This window comes from Carcharodon carcharias, chromosome 27 (genome assembly GCF_017639515.1).
Source record: "Carcharodon carcharias isolate sCarCar2 chromosome 27, sCarCar2.pri, whole genome shotgun sequence".
Classification (NCBI taxonomy): domain Eukaryota; kingdom Metazoa; phylum Chordata; class Chondrichthyes; order Lamniformes; family Lamnidae; genus Carcharodon; species Carcharodon carcharias.
Window position 1 is genome coordinate 13,854,792 of NC_054493.1, and position 18,589 is coordinate 13,873,380.

Below are 18,589 nucleotides of genomic sequence, written 5' to 3' on the forward strand. Positions count from 1 at the left end.
ACACTTGTCACACTGTGAGCCAACTGATCTCACTGAAACTTTGTCTTTCTCATGAGGATTTCCAATCTCCGCATCTGAAGATCTCATCTTGGAATTCTTTCCAAAAGTCACTCCCACTCAGGCAGTTTCAACAATGACCCACCTCACAGGGTTTCAATCTCTCCTTCCAAGGTTCCTTTCCCCTGGATTCTCGAGTACACTCAAGCATCACATTTCAAACACAATTTCAGATCTTTGGCTGTGCCAAGCAGAACACCACTGCTTCAAAGAGGTATCCAACAGCCCAGAGCATGGAGTCACTGACCTTCGGCAACCTCCTCGGATCTTCAGGCCTTCTCTCAAGTCCACTTCACTACAAGTCTGCTCACTAGCTCCTTATTTAACTCTGAGCCTATTTATCTGCTCCTTTCCTTTACCTTATTTAAGGGGACTATTCCTGTCCCCTATCTTCATCCCTTACCTGGAACTACCTTTTGGGACCTCTCCCTGATTTGGGAACCTCTCCCTCTCCCATGTCCTGCTCCCTGGGACATCTACAAGATAATGGCGCTCCATCTCAGGTCATCTGACATGCATTTCCAAACTGGAGTTCCTGGCCTCTGAACCAAAGAAGGTGAGTTGAGCTTTCATCACACGCATTTGCAAATGACTGTAATATAACTGAAGAAAATTAAAACTAAATAAGCTAGCATTGAAGCTTCAACCTTCTTAGACCAAAAGAGTCAAAGAGAGTGGAGCTCCCTACAGCTTGTAAGTTCTGGATCATAACTTCAAGGCTGAAGCTTATCTTTAGGGAATCCAACTTTTCGGTGCCTTTTGCAGTTCTACAAGTAAATTGTAATTCATGCTAAAAGGTTTACCTTCACTCAGTAATTATAACGTTTCACTTTTCTCAGCACATAAGCTGGCAGCATTTTAAATCCCAATTGTACACTTCTCTTGTAGCTGGTGCATGGAGAAGATCATTTCCACTGTAGATCTGCCAGCACAGAAACTGCAGTGTTCCTGGATACACTTGGTCTGCAAAAAGATAAAGTGTTTAAGCATAACCATAGTGTAGGTCTTCCCTGTGACGCTAAGGAGTGAGATGTCTCTCTAATTGTTGCAATCTCTTCTCTCACCTTTGTTTTTGTATATTGTGATGACTTCTGTGGAACAGATGCTACCTTCCAGAGAAAGTGGTGCTTACAATATCTGGGACTTCCTGTACCTGAGCAGTTTGGTTGGAATTCCATCCTTGCCGGGTGCTTTTCTGCTTGCTAAGAATAATTGGGCCTGGTCAAGCTCAAATGATGTGGGTTCTTTATCCAACTCAACTATGATGGGAAGTTGCAGGAGAGAGTCAGACTGGGAGATGTCCATCTCATGGGGGTACAGCTCACAATAGTGTTCAGCCCAGTGGGATATCTGTTTACTTCTGTCAGTGAGTACGTCACCATCCGTGATTTCAGGGGTCAACTTTGGTGATGGTTGGACCAAGTGCCCTTTTGATCCCATCATACATTGCACATAGATTTCCATTGTCATAGGCAATTTGGATTTCTTGACATCGGCTGATCCAGTGTTTATTTATACTGTATCTCCCTGTCTTATGCACAATCATCTTGGCTACTTTCAAGTTATGCAGTGTTCTAGCTGTTGGGTTTATGTTGTGCATCAGGTAGGCTTTGCTTTTTGCTTCAGTGATAGATGCCATTTCTGTTGAGTAGGTCTCAAACCAGTCTTTGTTGTGGGTTCCACCTTTATCAAATGTTGCTGCTGCTGTGTCAGAAATGATTGAACTCAGTGACTTCCAAGCTTCATCAATATCAATGTTGATTGATGAAGCTTTTATTGATCCGCCTGTAAAATATTTCACTATTTTGTTTAACATTCCTTCTTAATTTGAGTTCATGATCAAGGTGTCATTGAAGAATGTGCAAGTCAGTAAGAATCGTCAGCAAGGATTAATCAACACATTATAACTGGAGATGTTAATCACTGGAACCTTTCTGACACTGAATTGTAGATTTTGCATCAAATATCAATTTAGGATTGAAGTAAAATCCAAAATTTTATTGTAAACTAGTTCCCGGGGAGAGTTCTTGTATTCAGGGGGAAAGACCACAAATGGTGCTTTTAAAAAAGGACATTGCAGCCCTGAAAGTCAGTGACATCTCCAGAATATTAAACTCCAGCCAGGGTTGTTAACATCAGCAGAAACAAACCTAATATTGTCAGACTATCAGTCCTGGGTGTGATTAACAGCAGCAATAACAGCAGAGTCCAACCGCTGTAATCACTTGTGATCCCGCTCGTGTCTCAGTAGGTGTTGTGACTGAGTGAATCCTGACCCACACAAGAAGCAGATGAATGGTCTGTCCCCGGTGTGAACTCGCTGATGTGTCAGCAGTTGAGATGACCAACGGAATCCTTTCCCACACACGGAGCAGGTGAACGGCTTCTCCCTAGTGTGAGTACGTTGGTGTTCATTGAGGTCAGTTGACTGCCTGAAACTCTTTCCACAGGAAGTACAGCTGAATGGATTCTCCTTCGTGTGCATTTGGTGGTGTGACTGGAGGGCAAATACCTGAGTGAATCCCTTCCCACACACGAAGCAAGTGAATGGTCTCCCACCTGTGTGAATTCGCTGGTGTTCAGTGAAGATGGATGAAGACTTGAACCTCTCTCCACAGGTTGTGCAGCTGAATGGCTTTTTCTCAGTGTGAACTCGCTGGTGTGACCGAAGGCTAGATGACTGAGTGAATCCCTTCCCACACACTGAACAGCTGAACGGCTTCTCCCCAGTGTGAATGCGTCGATGGATTTCCAGCTGGGATGAATAGGTGAATCCTTTAGCACAGTCCTCACATTTCCACGGTTTCTCCATGGTGCCGGTATTTTTTGTTTCTCCACAGGCTGGACAATCAGTTGAACCTTTGCCACATTACAACATGTGCACAGTTTCTCCCCACTGTGAATAATCTGATGTTTCTTCAGGCTGTGTAACTGGTTAAAGCTCTTTCCACAGTCAATTCACTGGAACACTCTCACTCGGGTGTATGTATCTTGGTGACTTTCCAGTCATAATGTTTGAAACATTTCCCCACAGACAGAACAGACAAACATTTCTCCTTCCACATTGAAAGCCTGATGATATTCAGGTCCTGATGAATCGAGTGACTCTGTCAGACCATGCTGTGATGTTAGGTTGATTTACAGGCTTCCAGTCTGTAAATCCACCCATTCTAATACCCTGGAAAAGGAGTTTACAAAACTCATCACTGTGAATACAGGATAGAAATTCTGAACAGACAAATCTAGTTTCTATGGAATATGCTATCCTCTCATTCCTGCAAAGTAGTAAATCCTCATCCCTCGCAGTCTCCCTCCTCCCCATGCTGGAATCCAAACCCCAGAGTGACCAACTGTACAGTATTTTACAGAATTGTCCCATATTTGAGAGTCAACTGTCCAGGTGCCGGAATACTGTCCCACAAATTGGACCTTTCTGGTCGCACCCTATGCAGTACCCTGAGGCCTACTGCTTCTGTGTTCAAACAGCTCTGGCAGCTAATTCCCCTCATCACCCCCACCCCGTGCCTCACCAACTCTGACAGCACCCCACACAGAATCCCACCACCCACTTGTATGGACTGCCATGGCAGGCTGTCCCTCAATTTTCTCCATGAGAGTTGGTCATCCTGCCAAATCTATCACACCATTCCTTTCCTCACTCCCAGTTTTATCCCTCTCTGTACTCTGGCTGGGTTCCATTCTCAAATCCCTGTGTGCAGAGTGAGAATATCATCAATGAATCGATCATTTTCTCTCCTGGTCACTGGGACCATGAAGCCCCGCCCACTCTCTGACGTTTCGCCAAGATGGCCGCACAAAGTTGAAAGTTCCAGAGCTGCAAACACGGGACCTGCAGGTTCTTGTTAGGGGTTTGGGGCCTGCAGCGGGTGTTTCTGAATCCTCCCCGGCAACCTCCCAGCGTTTCCTTCCTTCCCACAGATCAGATTCCTCATTGATTTGAGCCCAAAGTGTAACCTCTTATTTATTGTCCCCCCCATCCCCCATTCTCTGATGTGAACCAGGATGGCGGCCGTTAACCTGGGCCTGTACCTGGGAGGGAGAAGCCCCGCAGCTGCAAACCAGGAGCTGATAATTATTCATAACGGTTACTCCAGCTCACAATGCCCGGGGAGTGATTGACGGGAGGGACGGACCAATAGGAAGAGGAGATGGGGCTGGAGGACCAAACGAGAGAGCCTGGTCCTCCATCAACCGGACTAAATGAGGGGCGGGGCTGAGTCATTGTCTCCGCAGGCGTCCAGCTGCACATTGTCTCCGATAAAGGTGGCGGCCGTTAACCGCGGCCTGTCTCGGGGAGAAGCCCGAGCAGTTGTAGCCGGTTTAAATCATACGCGAGCTTCGGATTCGGGACTTGCAGCCTAGACGAGGTGTTTATTAATGCTCCCAACCCACCCGCTGATTCCTTCCCTCCTTCATGACTCAACCGGCGATAACTCACCGGCTGAGAATTTTGATACAGCCATCTCTGTTCATCACCATCATCGGCAGTGCGCATACTCTAACTCACACTGCTCTGCTGATTGGCAGCAGCTCCAGACCAAAAGGTAGAGGGGGCGGGGCTGGAGGACTGCATGCGGGAGATTGAGCGGCTGGTCCTCCGACCAATCGGAATGAATAAGGGGCGGGGCTGAGCCCGGATCTCCCTCATTGGCTAAGACTCTGCATCACTTTGAAAGCTGATTTGTCTCAAACTCCAGGAGAAAACTGGACCTTTCTGTTTGTGGCTTTAAACAGATGAAACCCTGTGGGTGTGGGGCAAACGTTTCAACATTTGTCAGTGAAATGTGGGAACATGATGAAACAATGCAGAACTAATTCAAGGACTGACTTCAAGGAATAACTGGGCAAGCAGGGAATGTCACCATTAGCACAAGGAGAGTCCCTGTTTTCAATAAATGAATAGAAAAGGGTTCGGACAGGTTAGGGAGAAGGTTCATACTGTTCATATATATACAGCGACAACTGGTCTCAAAGACAATCTCCTGTAGTTTGTGTGCATTGGGTGCGGGTGCTCAATCAGGTTTAAAGGGGTTAAGCGATATATGTTTCCTTGACAAAAACAAAAATTGCTAGAAAAACTCAGCAGGCCTGACAGCATCTGTGGAGAGAAAGACAGAGTTAACGTTTCGAGTCCATGTGACTCTTCAGAACTTGTTTCCTAGATTGGACAATCGCATTAAAATGTTGAACTCAGATGGGAATATGTACTGGTGTGAGGTGGGAAGATCTGGTTCCACGTACTCCTATGGCAAGCCTTAAAATCAGAAAGACAGTATTTCAGAACTGATTCCTGTGTTAGTAGCTATCCCTTTGCTAACTGTTGGTAAGACCGATGGAAGTCTTTAAAGTAAAGTGGAGACCATAGATGAGTTGGAGGATGATGTACGCAAGGTATTTGTGAACTAACTGAGGATGATAGTGAGGGGAAGGAAAGGGATTTGGAAAGTAGCAGACAATTTGTGTTGTTCCAGAAGAAGTGGGGCCTGGTTGTGTAGATGTCAGGTTTTACACAGCACACGGTCAGCCTATAGCTCACTCTGGATGAAGTATCTCTGAATGATACCATTCAAATCATTCAATGAGATTCTAGGAGAACCAACATCGTCTGCTCAGAGAGGGGAAGGTTTGTTTTACAGTTAATGAGAAACAGCACACATGCTCACTGACACCCACACACAGAAACTTGCACACACATACCCATTACACACAACCACACACTCAAACACAGAGACCCACATTCACACTCACACAGGCGTACATTATCCTCCAGTGATTCTGAGCGGTTTTGGCCATACAATTTCACGGCTTTCTCTGAAGCTTAAATCAATATTGAACAACATCTGGGACACAAGGAACAACACGCAATAACATTTGAGTGATCTATTGTCACCCTGGGTGATCATCCCTGGTTGGAGATAGAGTAAAATACAGAAGAACATCCCTGGATAATCACACATCTACTTTCCTCCTAGTATTACAGATGATGCTAATTCCTCTTCTATTGATCGTCTGCAGGATGGAAAGAATTCTAAGACAGGTTACAAGGAGAAAGAATAGATGGAAATGTTTGTACTGACCAAGAGAAAAGCTTTGAAGCTACAAAAGGAAGAATCTTTTTGAACCTCGAGGTGGGGAATATAGACAGTGGGAAGCCGGTGAGGAAGACTTGAATAATTCTAATAACTCTGTTAAACATTTCTTGATAGTACAGACACTTACACACATTAAACTAAGAATCTGCAATAGAAGTAGGCTCTAGGAGGTCATACTGAGGATCAGATTAGAGCCTGTGAACAGACACCAATACATTAATGATCTGGAAGAACAGACAATGTATGTTCTCGGCACTGAGCCAGAGGGTCAGGAGATGAACTGAATACAAAGACATTATTAAGTCTCTCAGAACGAGATCAGATGTTCAGGTAGAAACCATGAGAAGAGTAATGATGATATTGCACAGATTCACTAACAAGGATTACATCATTTACGAGATGAAATGTTATGATATGGCAGGTGGTATTTGCCAGACTGACTAAATACACAAGGGAGCCTTGGCCACGCTAGCACAATGGTTTTGCAATTTGTATTTATTGCCAGAAGATTTGTGCACTGATTCAGAAGTGATACATCCACTGACACCTTTAGAGAGTTTGGAAATCAAATTAAAACATTTATTAACAAAAGAAAAGCGTAAATCACATACACAAGATTATAGTTACATGGTTACATCATATTCTATTTCCAAAATTCCTAGTTAACCAGACTCCAGACTACAAATTCCTAGTTAACCAGACCCCCCTTTTAAGGCAACAGTCCAAAATAGATTTTAAATATATTGTGACAATCCAGCAAGGTTACCCATCGAACCTCATCCAGGTCAGACGGGTAATTGAATCCCTTCCCACAGTCCTCACATTTCCATAGTTTCTCCCTCATATGACTGCACTTGTGTTTCAACAGGCCAGATGATCGGCTGAAGCCTCGTCCACACACAGAACACATGTACGGTTTATCTCCACTGTGAATGGTGCTTTTTCCTTCCATTCATAATCAAATGATATTCCAGTTTTGATAAATTTGGAGAGTGCATCAGATCCTGATGTGATGTCTGGTGTGAGTTTCCTCACTGCAAATCCTCCCCTTCTAGCACCCTGTGAAATTAATTTAAAATAGAAAAAAGATAGTGAGAGAGAACCCACAAAAGCACAAAGAGAGAAATAGAGCGAGAGAGAGGGGGATGGAGCAGCAGGGGGCTAAGGAGAAGGATTTTAAATATTTACAACTTGACCAGAACTTTGACAGAACCTGCCAAACTTTCAAACTCCACCACCCAGTAGGACCAGGGTAACAGGTGTATCTGAACACATCACCTACAAGTCACCCACGGTCTTGCCTCGTCTGACATCCAGTAATGGATGAACAAAAATTTACTACATTAAAATATTGGGAAGCCCAAAGCCTCTGTCTTCAGTTCCTATTACAAACTCCATTTCCTAGAACACCGACTCCATCCCTCTCCCTGGAACTGGGTGAGGCTGAATCAGACTGTTCACAACCTCGGTGTCATACTTAACCCAAAGATGAGCTTTCAACCACATACCCACATCACCAAAACCGCCGATTTTCACCTCAGTAACATTGCCCGGCACTATCCTGGTTTCAGCTCATCTGCTGCTGAAACCGTCACCCATTCCTTTGTTACCTCTAGGCTTAACTATCCTAATGCACTCCAAAGCAGCCTCCCACATTCAACCTCCTCTAGTGTTGAGCTCACCCAGAGCTCCATTGCCATGTGCTTCCTTACACCAAGTCATATATGTCCATCACCCCTTTGCTCACAGACTTACAAAAGCTCCCATTTAATAAGTACCTACATTTTTAAATTCTCATGCTTGTTTTCAATTTCCTCCTTGCTCCCTGGCTCTGTAATTTCCTCCATGCTCTTATCCCTCCCTGTCTCTGTAATCTCCTCCATAATCTTGTCCATCCCTGGCTCTGTAATCTCCTCCACACTCCTGTCCGTCCCTGTGTCTGTAATCTCCTCCATACTCTTGTCCCTCACTGTCTCTTTAATCTCCTCCACTCAGGCAATCCTCTGAAATATCCACGCCCTTATAATTCCGGCCTGCTGACCACTCCTGATTTTAATCACTCCACTGTTGGTGGCCCTTCTTTCAGTTGCCAAGGCCACAAGCTCTGGAATTTCCTCCTTAAACCTCTCCGTCCCTCTACCTCGCTTTCCTCCTTTAAAATACTCCTTAAAACCTATCTCTGACCAAGCTTTTGGTCACCTGCCCTAATATTGCCTTATGTGGCTCGTTGTCAAATGTTGTTTTGTAACATTTGTGTGAAACACCTTGGAACATTGTATTGCATCAAAAGTGCGACATAAATACAAATCAGTATTGTTGACTTGGACATATATGGCCTTCATCATCACTGGCTGAATAACCTGTAACTCCTTATCTAACATCATTGTGGGAGCACCTTCGCCACATGGACTGCACTGGTTCAAGAAGGTCAACCCTCATCTTCTCCACAGGCAACCGGGGATTGGTAATATCTGTTGCTGGTCCTGTTGGTGAAAGGACAGGGGCATAGGACTAGCTGATTTGCTTTTGTCAAGAGCCAGCCTGAGCACAACGTGCTAAATAGTCTTCTTCTGTATTGTAATCACTCAAGATTCTATGACTCAATGAAAAAGGACCTACACTGGAGGCCAGAGATCAGCTTCTGCCACCAAAGCCCACCATGATGCAACCCAGCTCTTAATCAGTCTGTCTGTGTTTCCAGACTTGGTTCTCTGAGTGATGCCTGGAATAAAATAATAGTAAAATACTGCAGCTGCTGGAAATCTAAAATAAAAAATGCCGGGAATACTCAGCAGGTTGGGCAATTTCTTTGGAGCGAGAAACAGCATTAACATTTCAGGATGCGCAGAATGAATTACGGGGAATAAAAATGGTGCAGAATTTGACTTGCAGTATAAGGTCAGAAGTGGAAGAGAAATGCACAATAGCGCAGGTTAAACAAGACGTGACAATGAAAGATCATGTGAGAAGATGGAAAGCCAGCAGCACATGGTTGTGGGATGGGCAGCAGTGGAACCTCATTTAGGCAGTCAATGGCAGTAACATTAAAATACTAAACATAACTACAATACATTCATTATCAGAGGCAGAGGAAGTTAGATAATGGCAGAGAGGTGATCAGGGAGGGCAGAGGTGAAATAGACCAATGGATGGACATGGGTTCAGTTCCACTGTAAAGGAGCCAAACCAGCCCCAGAGACATGGAACTTCACACAAATAACAGAGCATAGAACTAAAAGCTCTAAATTGCAGATCTTCTTATCGTGTCCACAGACAGTCTATACATTGCCCAGCCAGAACTGGACACATTTTTGCACCTTGTTGTTGAATTCGGCAAGATCTGCAATAGTGCAGGGTTCCTCTAGCGATAGGCATTGCAGGAGATGTTGCATAGTCTGTGGCTCAGTTCCACATTCACAAGTTGTCAGGCTGGTTGTATATCCCCATTTGCTTAGTGACACCTTTGAATGACCTACACTAGTTCTAAGTCTGTTAAGGCACTTCCAGGTTAATTGCAGAGGAATAGTCAGAAATACCACTGAAACAGTTTCAGTTTTCAATTTTAAAATCACTTGCTGTAGCCTGCAGGTGGAAAGATATCAGAAGCACTGGAGTCCGAGAAAAATCTCACAGTTGAGGAAATACCCACGAACTCCAGCTGGGAGAAACATCTATTAACCACAACTGCCTGTTACCTGTCATTCAGCCAATTCCGTATCCTTGTTGTTCATGTCCCTTTTATTCCATGAGCTAGAACTTATCTCACAGCTTAAAGTCTGTTGTGTGACACTGTATCAAATGTCTTTTGGAAATCCATGTACATCACATCAACAGCATTGCCCTCATTAACTCTCTCTGTTACCAATTCAAAAAACTCCCGCAATTTAGTTAATTATGATATTAAACAGTCTCCCCTCCTGCTTCCTGTAAAGTTAAAGATGATTTTCTATAAACAAACCCATCAGTGTCAGTCCAGGATAGAAACTTACACCACTTTCTCCTGATCCAGGATCAATAAAGTGAGTTAAAGATAATTTCTCATTAACAAACCCATTGCTGCATTTCCTTCATTAACCCACATTTGTCCACTCGGGCCTGGCACCGGGAGAAAGCCCGCAGCTGCCGTTCCGTTCGGTGCAAAGGCGGGCCCAGTACTTTCTTGCTGGGGGTGTTGAGGCCTCCACTGGGTGTTTGTGAAGCCTCCCCTCCCACCCACTGCCCCTAACGCTGCCTCCGCTTATCCGCTTCCTTCCCGCCTGAAGATGAGACAAACAAGCGTCTGTCCATGGCCATCACCCGCACTGCGCATGCTCCAGATCACAATGCCCGGGGAGTGATTGACGGCAGCTCAGGACCAATGTGAAGAAGGGATGGGTCTGGAGGACCGAACGGCTGAGCTGGTCCTCCACCCAATCGGAGCGAATGAGGGGCGGGGCTGATCCCGGATCTCCTTCATTGGTTGAAACTCTGCATCATTTTGGAAGCTGATTTGTCTCAAACTCCAGGAGAAAACTGGACCTTTTTGTTTGTGGCTTTAAACAGATGAAACCCTGTGGGTGTGGAGCAAACATACCAACATTTGTTATTGAAATGGATTTATTCATGACAGACAGCAGGGATGATTTATTTGCAGTGTAGTGAGAAAGGGAAAAAGTGAACACGAACTGAATAATCAGTAACAGGATATTTATCTCCTCTCAGCAGCAGATGAGCTGTGTGTCGAGACAAGTAACGTTATGGAGGTGGAGATATGTGGTAATTGTGATGGTGTGGATAAGTGGTGGGAAAGTCATCTTGGGATCAAATAGACATCAAGATTCTGAAGTGTGATTCAGCCTCAAGACAGTTCCTAGAGAGAAGGATGCACTCGGTAGTTAGGGAACAGAATTTGTAGTGGTGGCTGTAGACAATAGCTTTGGTCTTCCCAATTGTTAATCGGAGGAAATTTCTGCTCATCCAGTACTGGATGTCGGATAATCGGTTTGATAATTAGCTAACAGTGGAGGAATGAAGAGGGATGGCGCAGAAGTAGAGCTGGGCATTGTCAGTGTACATGTGAAAACTAATGCGGTGCTTTTGGATGGTGTCGCCTAATGGCAGCATGTAGATGAGAAATAGCAGGGACCAAGGAGAGATCCTTGGGGGACACTAAGTTCAAGGTCTTTGCAGAGGAAAAGCAGGTTGGGGATGGGGCAGTAGTTTGCAAGGATGGTGGGGGTCTAGGTCTGCTTTTTTCAGGATGGTGGATTTAAAGGTGAGAGGGACAATACCAAAAGGGAGAGACAACCATAAACAGTATCAGCTAAAATGGGGAAGATGGATCATCAGCAGTGTAGTGGGATTAGGATTGAGGGACCAGGAGGTGGGTCTCATGGACAAGATGAGCTCTGACAGGGATTGATGGGAGATAGGAGAGAAACGGGAGAAAGATGCAAGTTCAGTGCTAAGACAAGCAGGAACTTTAGAGACAGTTTAGCCCGTGGGATAGTGGAAGGGAGGGAAGCAGCAAACGCCGCTGATCGGATTGTCTCAATCTTGGTGATAGAGAAGCTCCATGAGCTCCTCACACTTGTTGTTGGAGGTGAGGATGAAGGCGACAGGGAGAGGGAGAGCATTTCAGATGGAACTAACTTGTGATAAGAGATATTAAAATGATTTGCCACACTGTTTTTAACACAAAGTTAATATATTGCACTTTTATCCAGAATATTAACTCCAATAACTGGGCTGAAGTTTATTAACATCAGCAGAAATAGACGACAATGACATGGTTCAGTCCTGAACATGATTTACAGCAGAATCCAACCCCTGCAGTCACTCATGAACTCGCCGGTGTTTCAGCAGGTGGGAAGACTGAGTGAATCTCTTCCCACACTCAGAGCAAATGAACGGCCTCTCCCCAGTGTGAACTTGCTGATGTCTCAGCAGGGTGGAGGACTGAGTGAATCCCTTCCCACACTCAGAGCAGGTAAACGGCCTCTCCCTCGTGTGGATGTACTGGTGTGTAGAGAGTTGAGATGATTGCCTGAACCCAGTCCCGCAGTGAGAGCACCTGAACGGTTTCTCATCAGTGTGAACACGTTGATGAAGCATCAGTTCACTGGTACTTTTAAAGCACTTCCCACAATCCAGGCATTTAAAAAGTCTCTCCTCAGTGTGAGCACGTTGATGGGACATCAGTTCCCAGGAACTTTTATAGCACTTCCCACAGACTAAGCAGTTAAAAGGTCTCTCGCCAGTGTGAACATGCTGGTGCATCAGGAGTTGCGATGACTGTGTGAATCGTTTCCCACAGTCAGAGCAGGAGAATGGCTTCTCCCCAGTGTGAACTCGCTGATGCTTCAACAGGTTGTTTGACTTTGTGAATCCCTTCCCACACTCAGAGCAGGTGAACGGTCTCTCTCCAGTGTGACTGTGTCGATGAGTTTCCAGTTCAGACGGGTAACTGAATCCCTTCCCACAGTCCCCACATTTCCACAGCTTCTCCCTGTTGTGACTGCACTTGTGTCTCGACAGGTCAGATGATTGGTTGAAATCCCGTCCACACACAGTACACATGTATGGTTTCTCCCCACTGTGAACAGTGATTTTTCCTTCCATGTTCAAAGTCCAGTAAATTGGGTGACTTCACTAAATCCTGATGTGATGTTAGGTTTGAGTTTCTGAACTGTAAATCCTCCCCTTCTAATCCCTTGTGAAACTGATTTAAAACAGAGAAAAGGCAGTGAGATAGAATCCACAAAAACAGAAAGGCAGATTGTGAAATTGAACTGAATGAATCTGGTAATTTGTGGGACCAGCACTAGGAAAACGTGACCATTAAAGAAGCCAATTGTCATAAAAACCCAACTGGTTCACTAATGTCCATCAAGGAAGGGAACCTGTCACCCAGCCCAGACCTACACAAGACTCTAGCCTCTATGAGAGGAGAGAGGGGTGAGAGATGCAGGCGGTAAGCGAGAGAGATTTTATTTTTCTACAACTCACTCAGAACTTTGACAGAACACCCCAATTCCTTAACCTCCACACCAATAAGGACCAGGGTCGCAGGTGCATGTGGATGTGTGCAGCTCCCACAACACTCAAGAAGCTTGGCACCCTCCAGGACAAAGCAGTCTGCTTGATTGGCACCACATCCACAAATATTCACTCCCTCCACCACCAATGCACAGTGACAGCAGTGTGTACCATCTAACAGATGCACTGCAGGAATTCACCAAGGCTCCTTCAACAGCACCTTCCAAACCCTACCATCTAGAAGGACTACTACCATCTAGAAGGACAAGGACAGCAGATTAATGGGAACACCACCACCTGGAAGCTCACCTCCAAGTCACTCACCATCCTGAATTAGAAATATATTGCCATTCCTTCAGTGTCACTGGGTCAAAATCCCGGAACTCCCTTCCTAACAGCACTGTGGGTGCATCTACACCACATGGGTTGCAATGGTTAAAGAAGGCAGCTCACCTCCACCTTCTCAAGGGCAACTAGGGATAGGCAACAGATGCTGGCACAGCCAGCAAAGCCCACATCCCGTCAATGAATTTTTAAAAAATCCTTAGTTGCCGCTGGATTTAACGATCCTCACTCACTTCCAGCCAGCCTTGCACATTCAACCTTCCTGTAATCTTGAGGTCATCCAAAACTCTGCTGTGTGTTTACTCACACCAAGTTTTGTTCACGCTTCAGCCCTGTGCTCACTGGCCTACAAACCTCTCATTTAAGAAGCACCAACATTTTAAATTTCTCATCCTTGTTTTCAAATCCTCCGCATGCCTCCATTCATCCCTATCTCTGTGATCTCCTCCAGCCACGCAGCCCTCTGAGAAATCTGCACTGCTCTAATTCTGGCCTCCTGAGAATTCCTGATTTTAATCACTCCTACCTAGCTTGCCAAGGCCATAACCTGTGGAATTTCCTCCCCAACCTCTCCACCTCTCTCCCTCTCTGTTAAAGACACTCTTTAAAAACTAACTCTTTGACTAAACTAGTTGTCATCTGCCCTAACATCTCCTTAAGTGGGCTCGGTGTCAAATTTTGCTTTAGAACACTCCTGTGAAACACACATTGGAAAGTTGTATTATATGAAAGGCGCTATATAAATACATGTTGTTATTGTTGTTTTACATATATCACTATTCCTTCATTTCTGGGTGAAAATCCTATAACTCCTCACCTAAAACATTGTGGGAACACCTTCACCACACAGACAGCAGCGGGTCAAGAAAATCAAACATCTTCTCCACAGGTAACTGGGGATTGGTAATATATGCTGGTCTTGTGGCACTAACCAATCAGATCTTGCTGAGAGCCAGCATGGGCTCAATGAGTTAAAGAGCTTCCTTCTGTATGCCTGGAAGAAAATGGACCTGTAGTGGTGGCCAGGGGTGAACGTCTGCCACCAATGCCTATACTGCTACAAACTAGCTCTGAGTTGGTCTGTATGTGTTTCTAGACTCGGTTCTGCGAAAAAAGCCAGCAATAAAACAAAAGGAGAAGAAATGAATTATAGTGCAAGTAAAACAATTCCTGAATATAAAAGATTCTGCGGAAAGATAAAGCTGGGAAGCCAGCAGCACATGGTCAGGGATGGCCAGTGGTGGAAGCCTCAATTAGACATGATCAGCATAACTATCAGTAAAATACTAAACATGGTTAAAACACACCCATTAGAAGAGACAGAGGAAGTTAGTCAATGGCAGAGAGGTGATCAGGGAGGGCAGAGATGAAACAGAGCAATGGATGGACATGTACTCAGATTCAGAGTAAAGAAGCCACACCAGCCCCAGAGCCATGGAATCTCTCACAGATAACACAGCATAGAACTTAAAGCTCTAAAATGCAGGTGAATGGTCAAAAATACTCACCTCTGAAACAATTTCAGTTTTCAATTTTAAATTCTCCTGCTGGAGCCAGGAGCTGGAAAGATATGAGAAGCACTGGAGTCAGAGAAAAATCTCCCAGTTGAGGAAATACCCGGGGAGCGGGGTGATGTCACTGCACAATTGTCAGTGCATGATGACATCACAAACACGAACACAGAACATCTGGGTCTGTGCAAACCAGTGATCACCACACATTATGAAGGATGTGAGGGTCCTTTAGAGGGTGCAGAGGAGATTTACCAGAATGGTTCCAGGGATGAGGGATTATAGTTGCAAAGTTAGGTTGGAGAAACTGGGATTGTTCTCCTTGTAGTGAAGCCGATTGCTGGGAGATTTGATAGAGGTGTACAAGTTTATGCTAGTTTTATACAAGGTGGATAAAGATTAATTGTTCCCATTAACTGATCAAAAATATTTTGTGCAAGAAATACAGAAGGGAGATGTGGGTAAGAACTTCTTTTGACGCAGCGAGTGATAATGTCTTGGGTAATGAGTGGGCCTCTGAATTACTGATCTGGTGACATTCCCACTAGGCCACTGTCTCCCCCTGGTCTCTTTGTTTGAGGTTGCTCCAGTAGAGAAGCCGGAAGCGGCGGATAGTGAGAGTGGAGAATGTTCATTGTTTAATATTCGGCTCTGGGGCCACACTCGGGATTTGTAAACCCCGCCCCCCTGCCCGGGGTTTATTAACCCGCTCTGACAGTGACCTCTCACCTGACAGCTCACAATGCCCGGCTGATTGACGGAAGCTCCGGACCAATAGAAGGCGGGGCTGGAGGACCGAACGGAAGCTGCTGGTCCTCCAAATAATCGGAGTGAATGAGGGGCGGGGATTTCGCGTCCGGCTGGAGCTTTGCGCATGCGCGGCACCGAGCAATCCCTGGTGCTGAATCCGGATGAGAAACAACAGGAGAGCAGGAGATGAATAGAGCGGTTTAGGTGGGGAGGATTCATACATATACTATGCAGGCGTGAAACTCCGAAAATCAAGGTATTAGGTTTGCATCAACGGTCCGCCATTATTGGAGGGGGCAATATGCAGCGGAGAGCATGCGCGATCGCCATCTTTATAGGGGCAAGTCCAGATGAGCGCATGCGCAGTCATCCTGGACCTGGAAGTGGGAATGTTGTGATTTTTTTTGTCTTGGACTGACAGTGATGGACTTTGGAAACTCCTTTTACAGGCAGATTTGCTGACTAGAAACGAAAACTAAGCATCACCTCAATATCTGACAAGAGTCAATCGATTAATCAGGGCCTGAACGTCATCAGACATTGAACATGGAAGCAAAGAGCCCTGTTCAAAGTGGGGAGAAACAGTTCATGTGTTCCGAGTGTGGACGAGGTTTTATCCGATCATCAGACATTTCAAAACACATGCACAATCACATTGGGGAGAAGCCTTAGAAATGTGGGGACTGTGGAAAGGGATTTAATTACCCATGAGAGCTGGAAATTCATTGGCGTATTCACACTGGGGAAAGGCCGTTCACTTGCTTGGTGTTTGGGAAAGGATTCACTCAGTCGTCCCAACTTCTGAGACACCAGCGAGTTCACTCTGGAGAAAGGCCTTTCACCTGTACTCAATGTGGGAAGCGATTTCATGCTTTTTAGCATCTTTTGTCAGACTCTCGTGTTCACACCAATGAGGGATTGTTCAAATGTTCTGACTGTGAGAAGAGATTTAAAAATACAAGGGATCTGCTGAAACGCCAAAGCATTCACACTGGGGAGAGGCCTTTCACATGCTCCGTGTGTGAGAAACAATTTAATCTATCATCCACCCTGCTGAGACACCAGCAAGTTCACAAGTGACTGCAGGGATTAGGTTCTGCTGTTATTTCTGCTGCATTCTCACAGTTGGGGTTTGTTGCTGCAGATTTTAATAACTGGGCTGAAGTTTAATACTCACATACATTTAATCTGCATGTTGTATAAAGTAAAGCGGGAAGGGTCATTTTCTAAAAAGTTTACTTCCAGTAATGGAAGCTACCATGAATGTGGTGAATCCCAGTAAAACAATTAGGAAATGAAAGTAATGTTTATGTCTGGACTTTGTTTTTGGATTACTGTGAGTCAGAGCAGGATGTGTGAGGGCAGTTCAGGGTCAGATGCTGAAATACTGCACCCCACAGAAACATCACAAACTTCCCTTCCTAGTGCATCTCAGGGTCAGACACCTGCACCCCAAGGGGACATCACAAATTGCACCTTTCCGGGACAGCTCAGGGTTGGTTACTGAACATCCTGCCCCACAGTGACATCCCAAACTGGCCCCATTCTGAGATAATCATTGTTGAAAGGACAGCAGCCAGGACATAGGAATAAGATGAGGCCATTCAGTCCCACAAGTCTGCTCCCCCATTCAATTAGATCATAGTTGATCTGCACCTCAACTCCATTTTCCCAACTTCGATCCATTTTCTTTGAGATCTTTATTTAACAAGAATGTATCGATTCCCAATTGAAAATTTCAATTGATCCCCGGCCTTTTGTGGAGATTGGTCCAGATTTGCATCACCATTTATGTGAACAAGTTGTTTCTGATTTCACTGCACGGATTATGTATCAAACAATGACTCAATGTCTAACACAGGCACCATGGACACAAATCCAGTTACCCTGAGAGACTACATGCAGCTGAACAGGGGTCACTGAAGTGAATTCTGACCACAGAAAGTTCACTAGAGCAAAACCAGGCTGAACATGAAGATAAGGCAGAAACACAAGCAGATGTGATAGTGGACAATTAACCATAAATCAAACTCAATTAGAATGAACATTGGAGGAGCTTGATTAGATTCATAATGCAGAATCAGTCATAAACTGAGACAATTTCTTTATGGATAATGGAAAATACTGTACAAAGATAGGAATGATTTCATTCTGAGAGGATGAGGAGAGGCTTGGTAGAGGATAGCTAGGTTTCTTCAGCTACTGTAATTCATCACTCTCACAAGGAAGGAGGCGGCTAGATTATCTAAGTACCACTCTTAAGTTGCAAAATTAAAATCAAGACTTTTTTTGGAATGGATATACAAAGGAGATCTGTCAGTTCGGTGGCAATCGTAACTTTTACAGTTATTAATAAAGAATAACTTCACATTCCTACCTCTGAGTCAGAAATCGCATTGCAGACAGTCCTGATGAGTGGAGACGGCTCTCCAGCTCATTCTGGGTTGATGTCAGGCAGGATCAGTGTGTCCGGCGGCTCTGACTGTCCAATCCCATTGTGTGAGTTGTGGGGACTCATCAAAGTCTCCCGGGTGAAGCCGGACCAACCGATCGGCTGGAATTAAATGGTTCCAGTCATAGAAGGAGTGTTAAACAGCCTGTGAATTCTTCAACTAATTCACACTGTTCTCCAAGGGATGTAATTTCTTGAAATAATCCCTGCTGTCTGGCCTGAATGAATCTATTTCAGTAACAAATGTTGAAATGTTTGCTCCACATCCACAGGGTTTCATCTGTTTAAAGCCACAAACGGAAAGGTCCAGTTTTCTCCTGGAGTTTGAGACAAATCAGCTTCCA

The 18,589-nt window shown here is 44.9% G+C and overlaps 2 protein-coding genes and 1 long non-coding RNA gene across 4 annotated transcripts; all 3 read right to left on the bottom strand.

Annotated features, from left to right (window-relative positions):
• Positions 1-1,824: 1,824 nt before the first annotated feature.
• LOC121270442 (zinc finger protein 239-like) lies at positions 1,825-4,554 on the bottom strand. The gene is made up of 2 exons (XM_041175775.1): positions 4,517-4,554; positions 1,825-3,235 (listed from the first exon to the last, which is right to left on the bottom strand). The coding sequence occupies exon 2, from the start codon at positions 2,867-2,869 to the stop codon at positions 2,279-2,281; it is 591 nt and encodes a 196-aa protein (XP_041031709.1). The 5' UTR covers positions 2,870-3,235; positions 4,517-4,554; the 3' UTR covers positions 1,825-2,278.
• A 2,181-nt stretch (positions 4,555-6,735) lies between these two features.
• On the bottom strand, positions 6,736-10,403 carry LOC121270458. Its single transcript, XR_005941541.1, has 2 exons — positions 10,250-10,403; positions 6,736-7,229 (listed from the first exon to the last, which is right to left on the bottom strand). It is a non-coding gene; the product is annotated as an uncharacterized LOC121270458 (long non-coding RNA).
• A 1,463-nt stretch (positions 10,404-11,866) lies between these two features.
• LOC121270431 (gastrula zinc finger protein XlCGF8.2DB-like) lies at positions 11,867-18,529 on the bottom strand. 2 transcript variants are annotated; one of them, XM_041175762.1, is made up of 3 exons: positions 15,041-15,753; positions 14,350-14,636; positions 11,867-12,870 (listed from the first exon to the last, which is right to left on the bottom strand). In XM_041175762.1, exon 3 carries the CDS (start codon positions 12,768-12,770, stop codon positions 11,985-11,987), a length of 786 nt encoding a protein of 261 aa, XP_041031696.1. In that variant the 5' UTR covers positions 12,771-12,870; positions 14,350-14,636; positions 15,041-15,753; the 3' UTR covers positions 11,867-11,984. The 2 variants fall into 2 exon arrangements, with proteins under 2 accessions (XP_041031696.1, XP_041031697.1); XM_041175763.1 differs by lacking the exons at positions 14,350-14,636; positions 15,041-15,753 and adding an exon at positions 18,171-18,529.
• Positions 18,530-18,589: the final 60 nt, after the last annotated feature.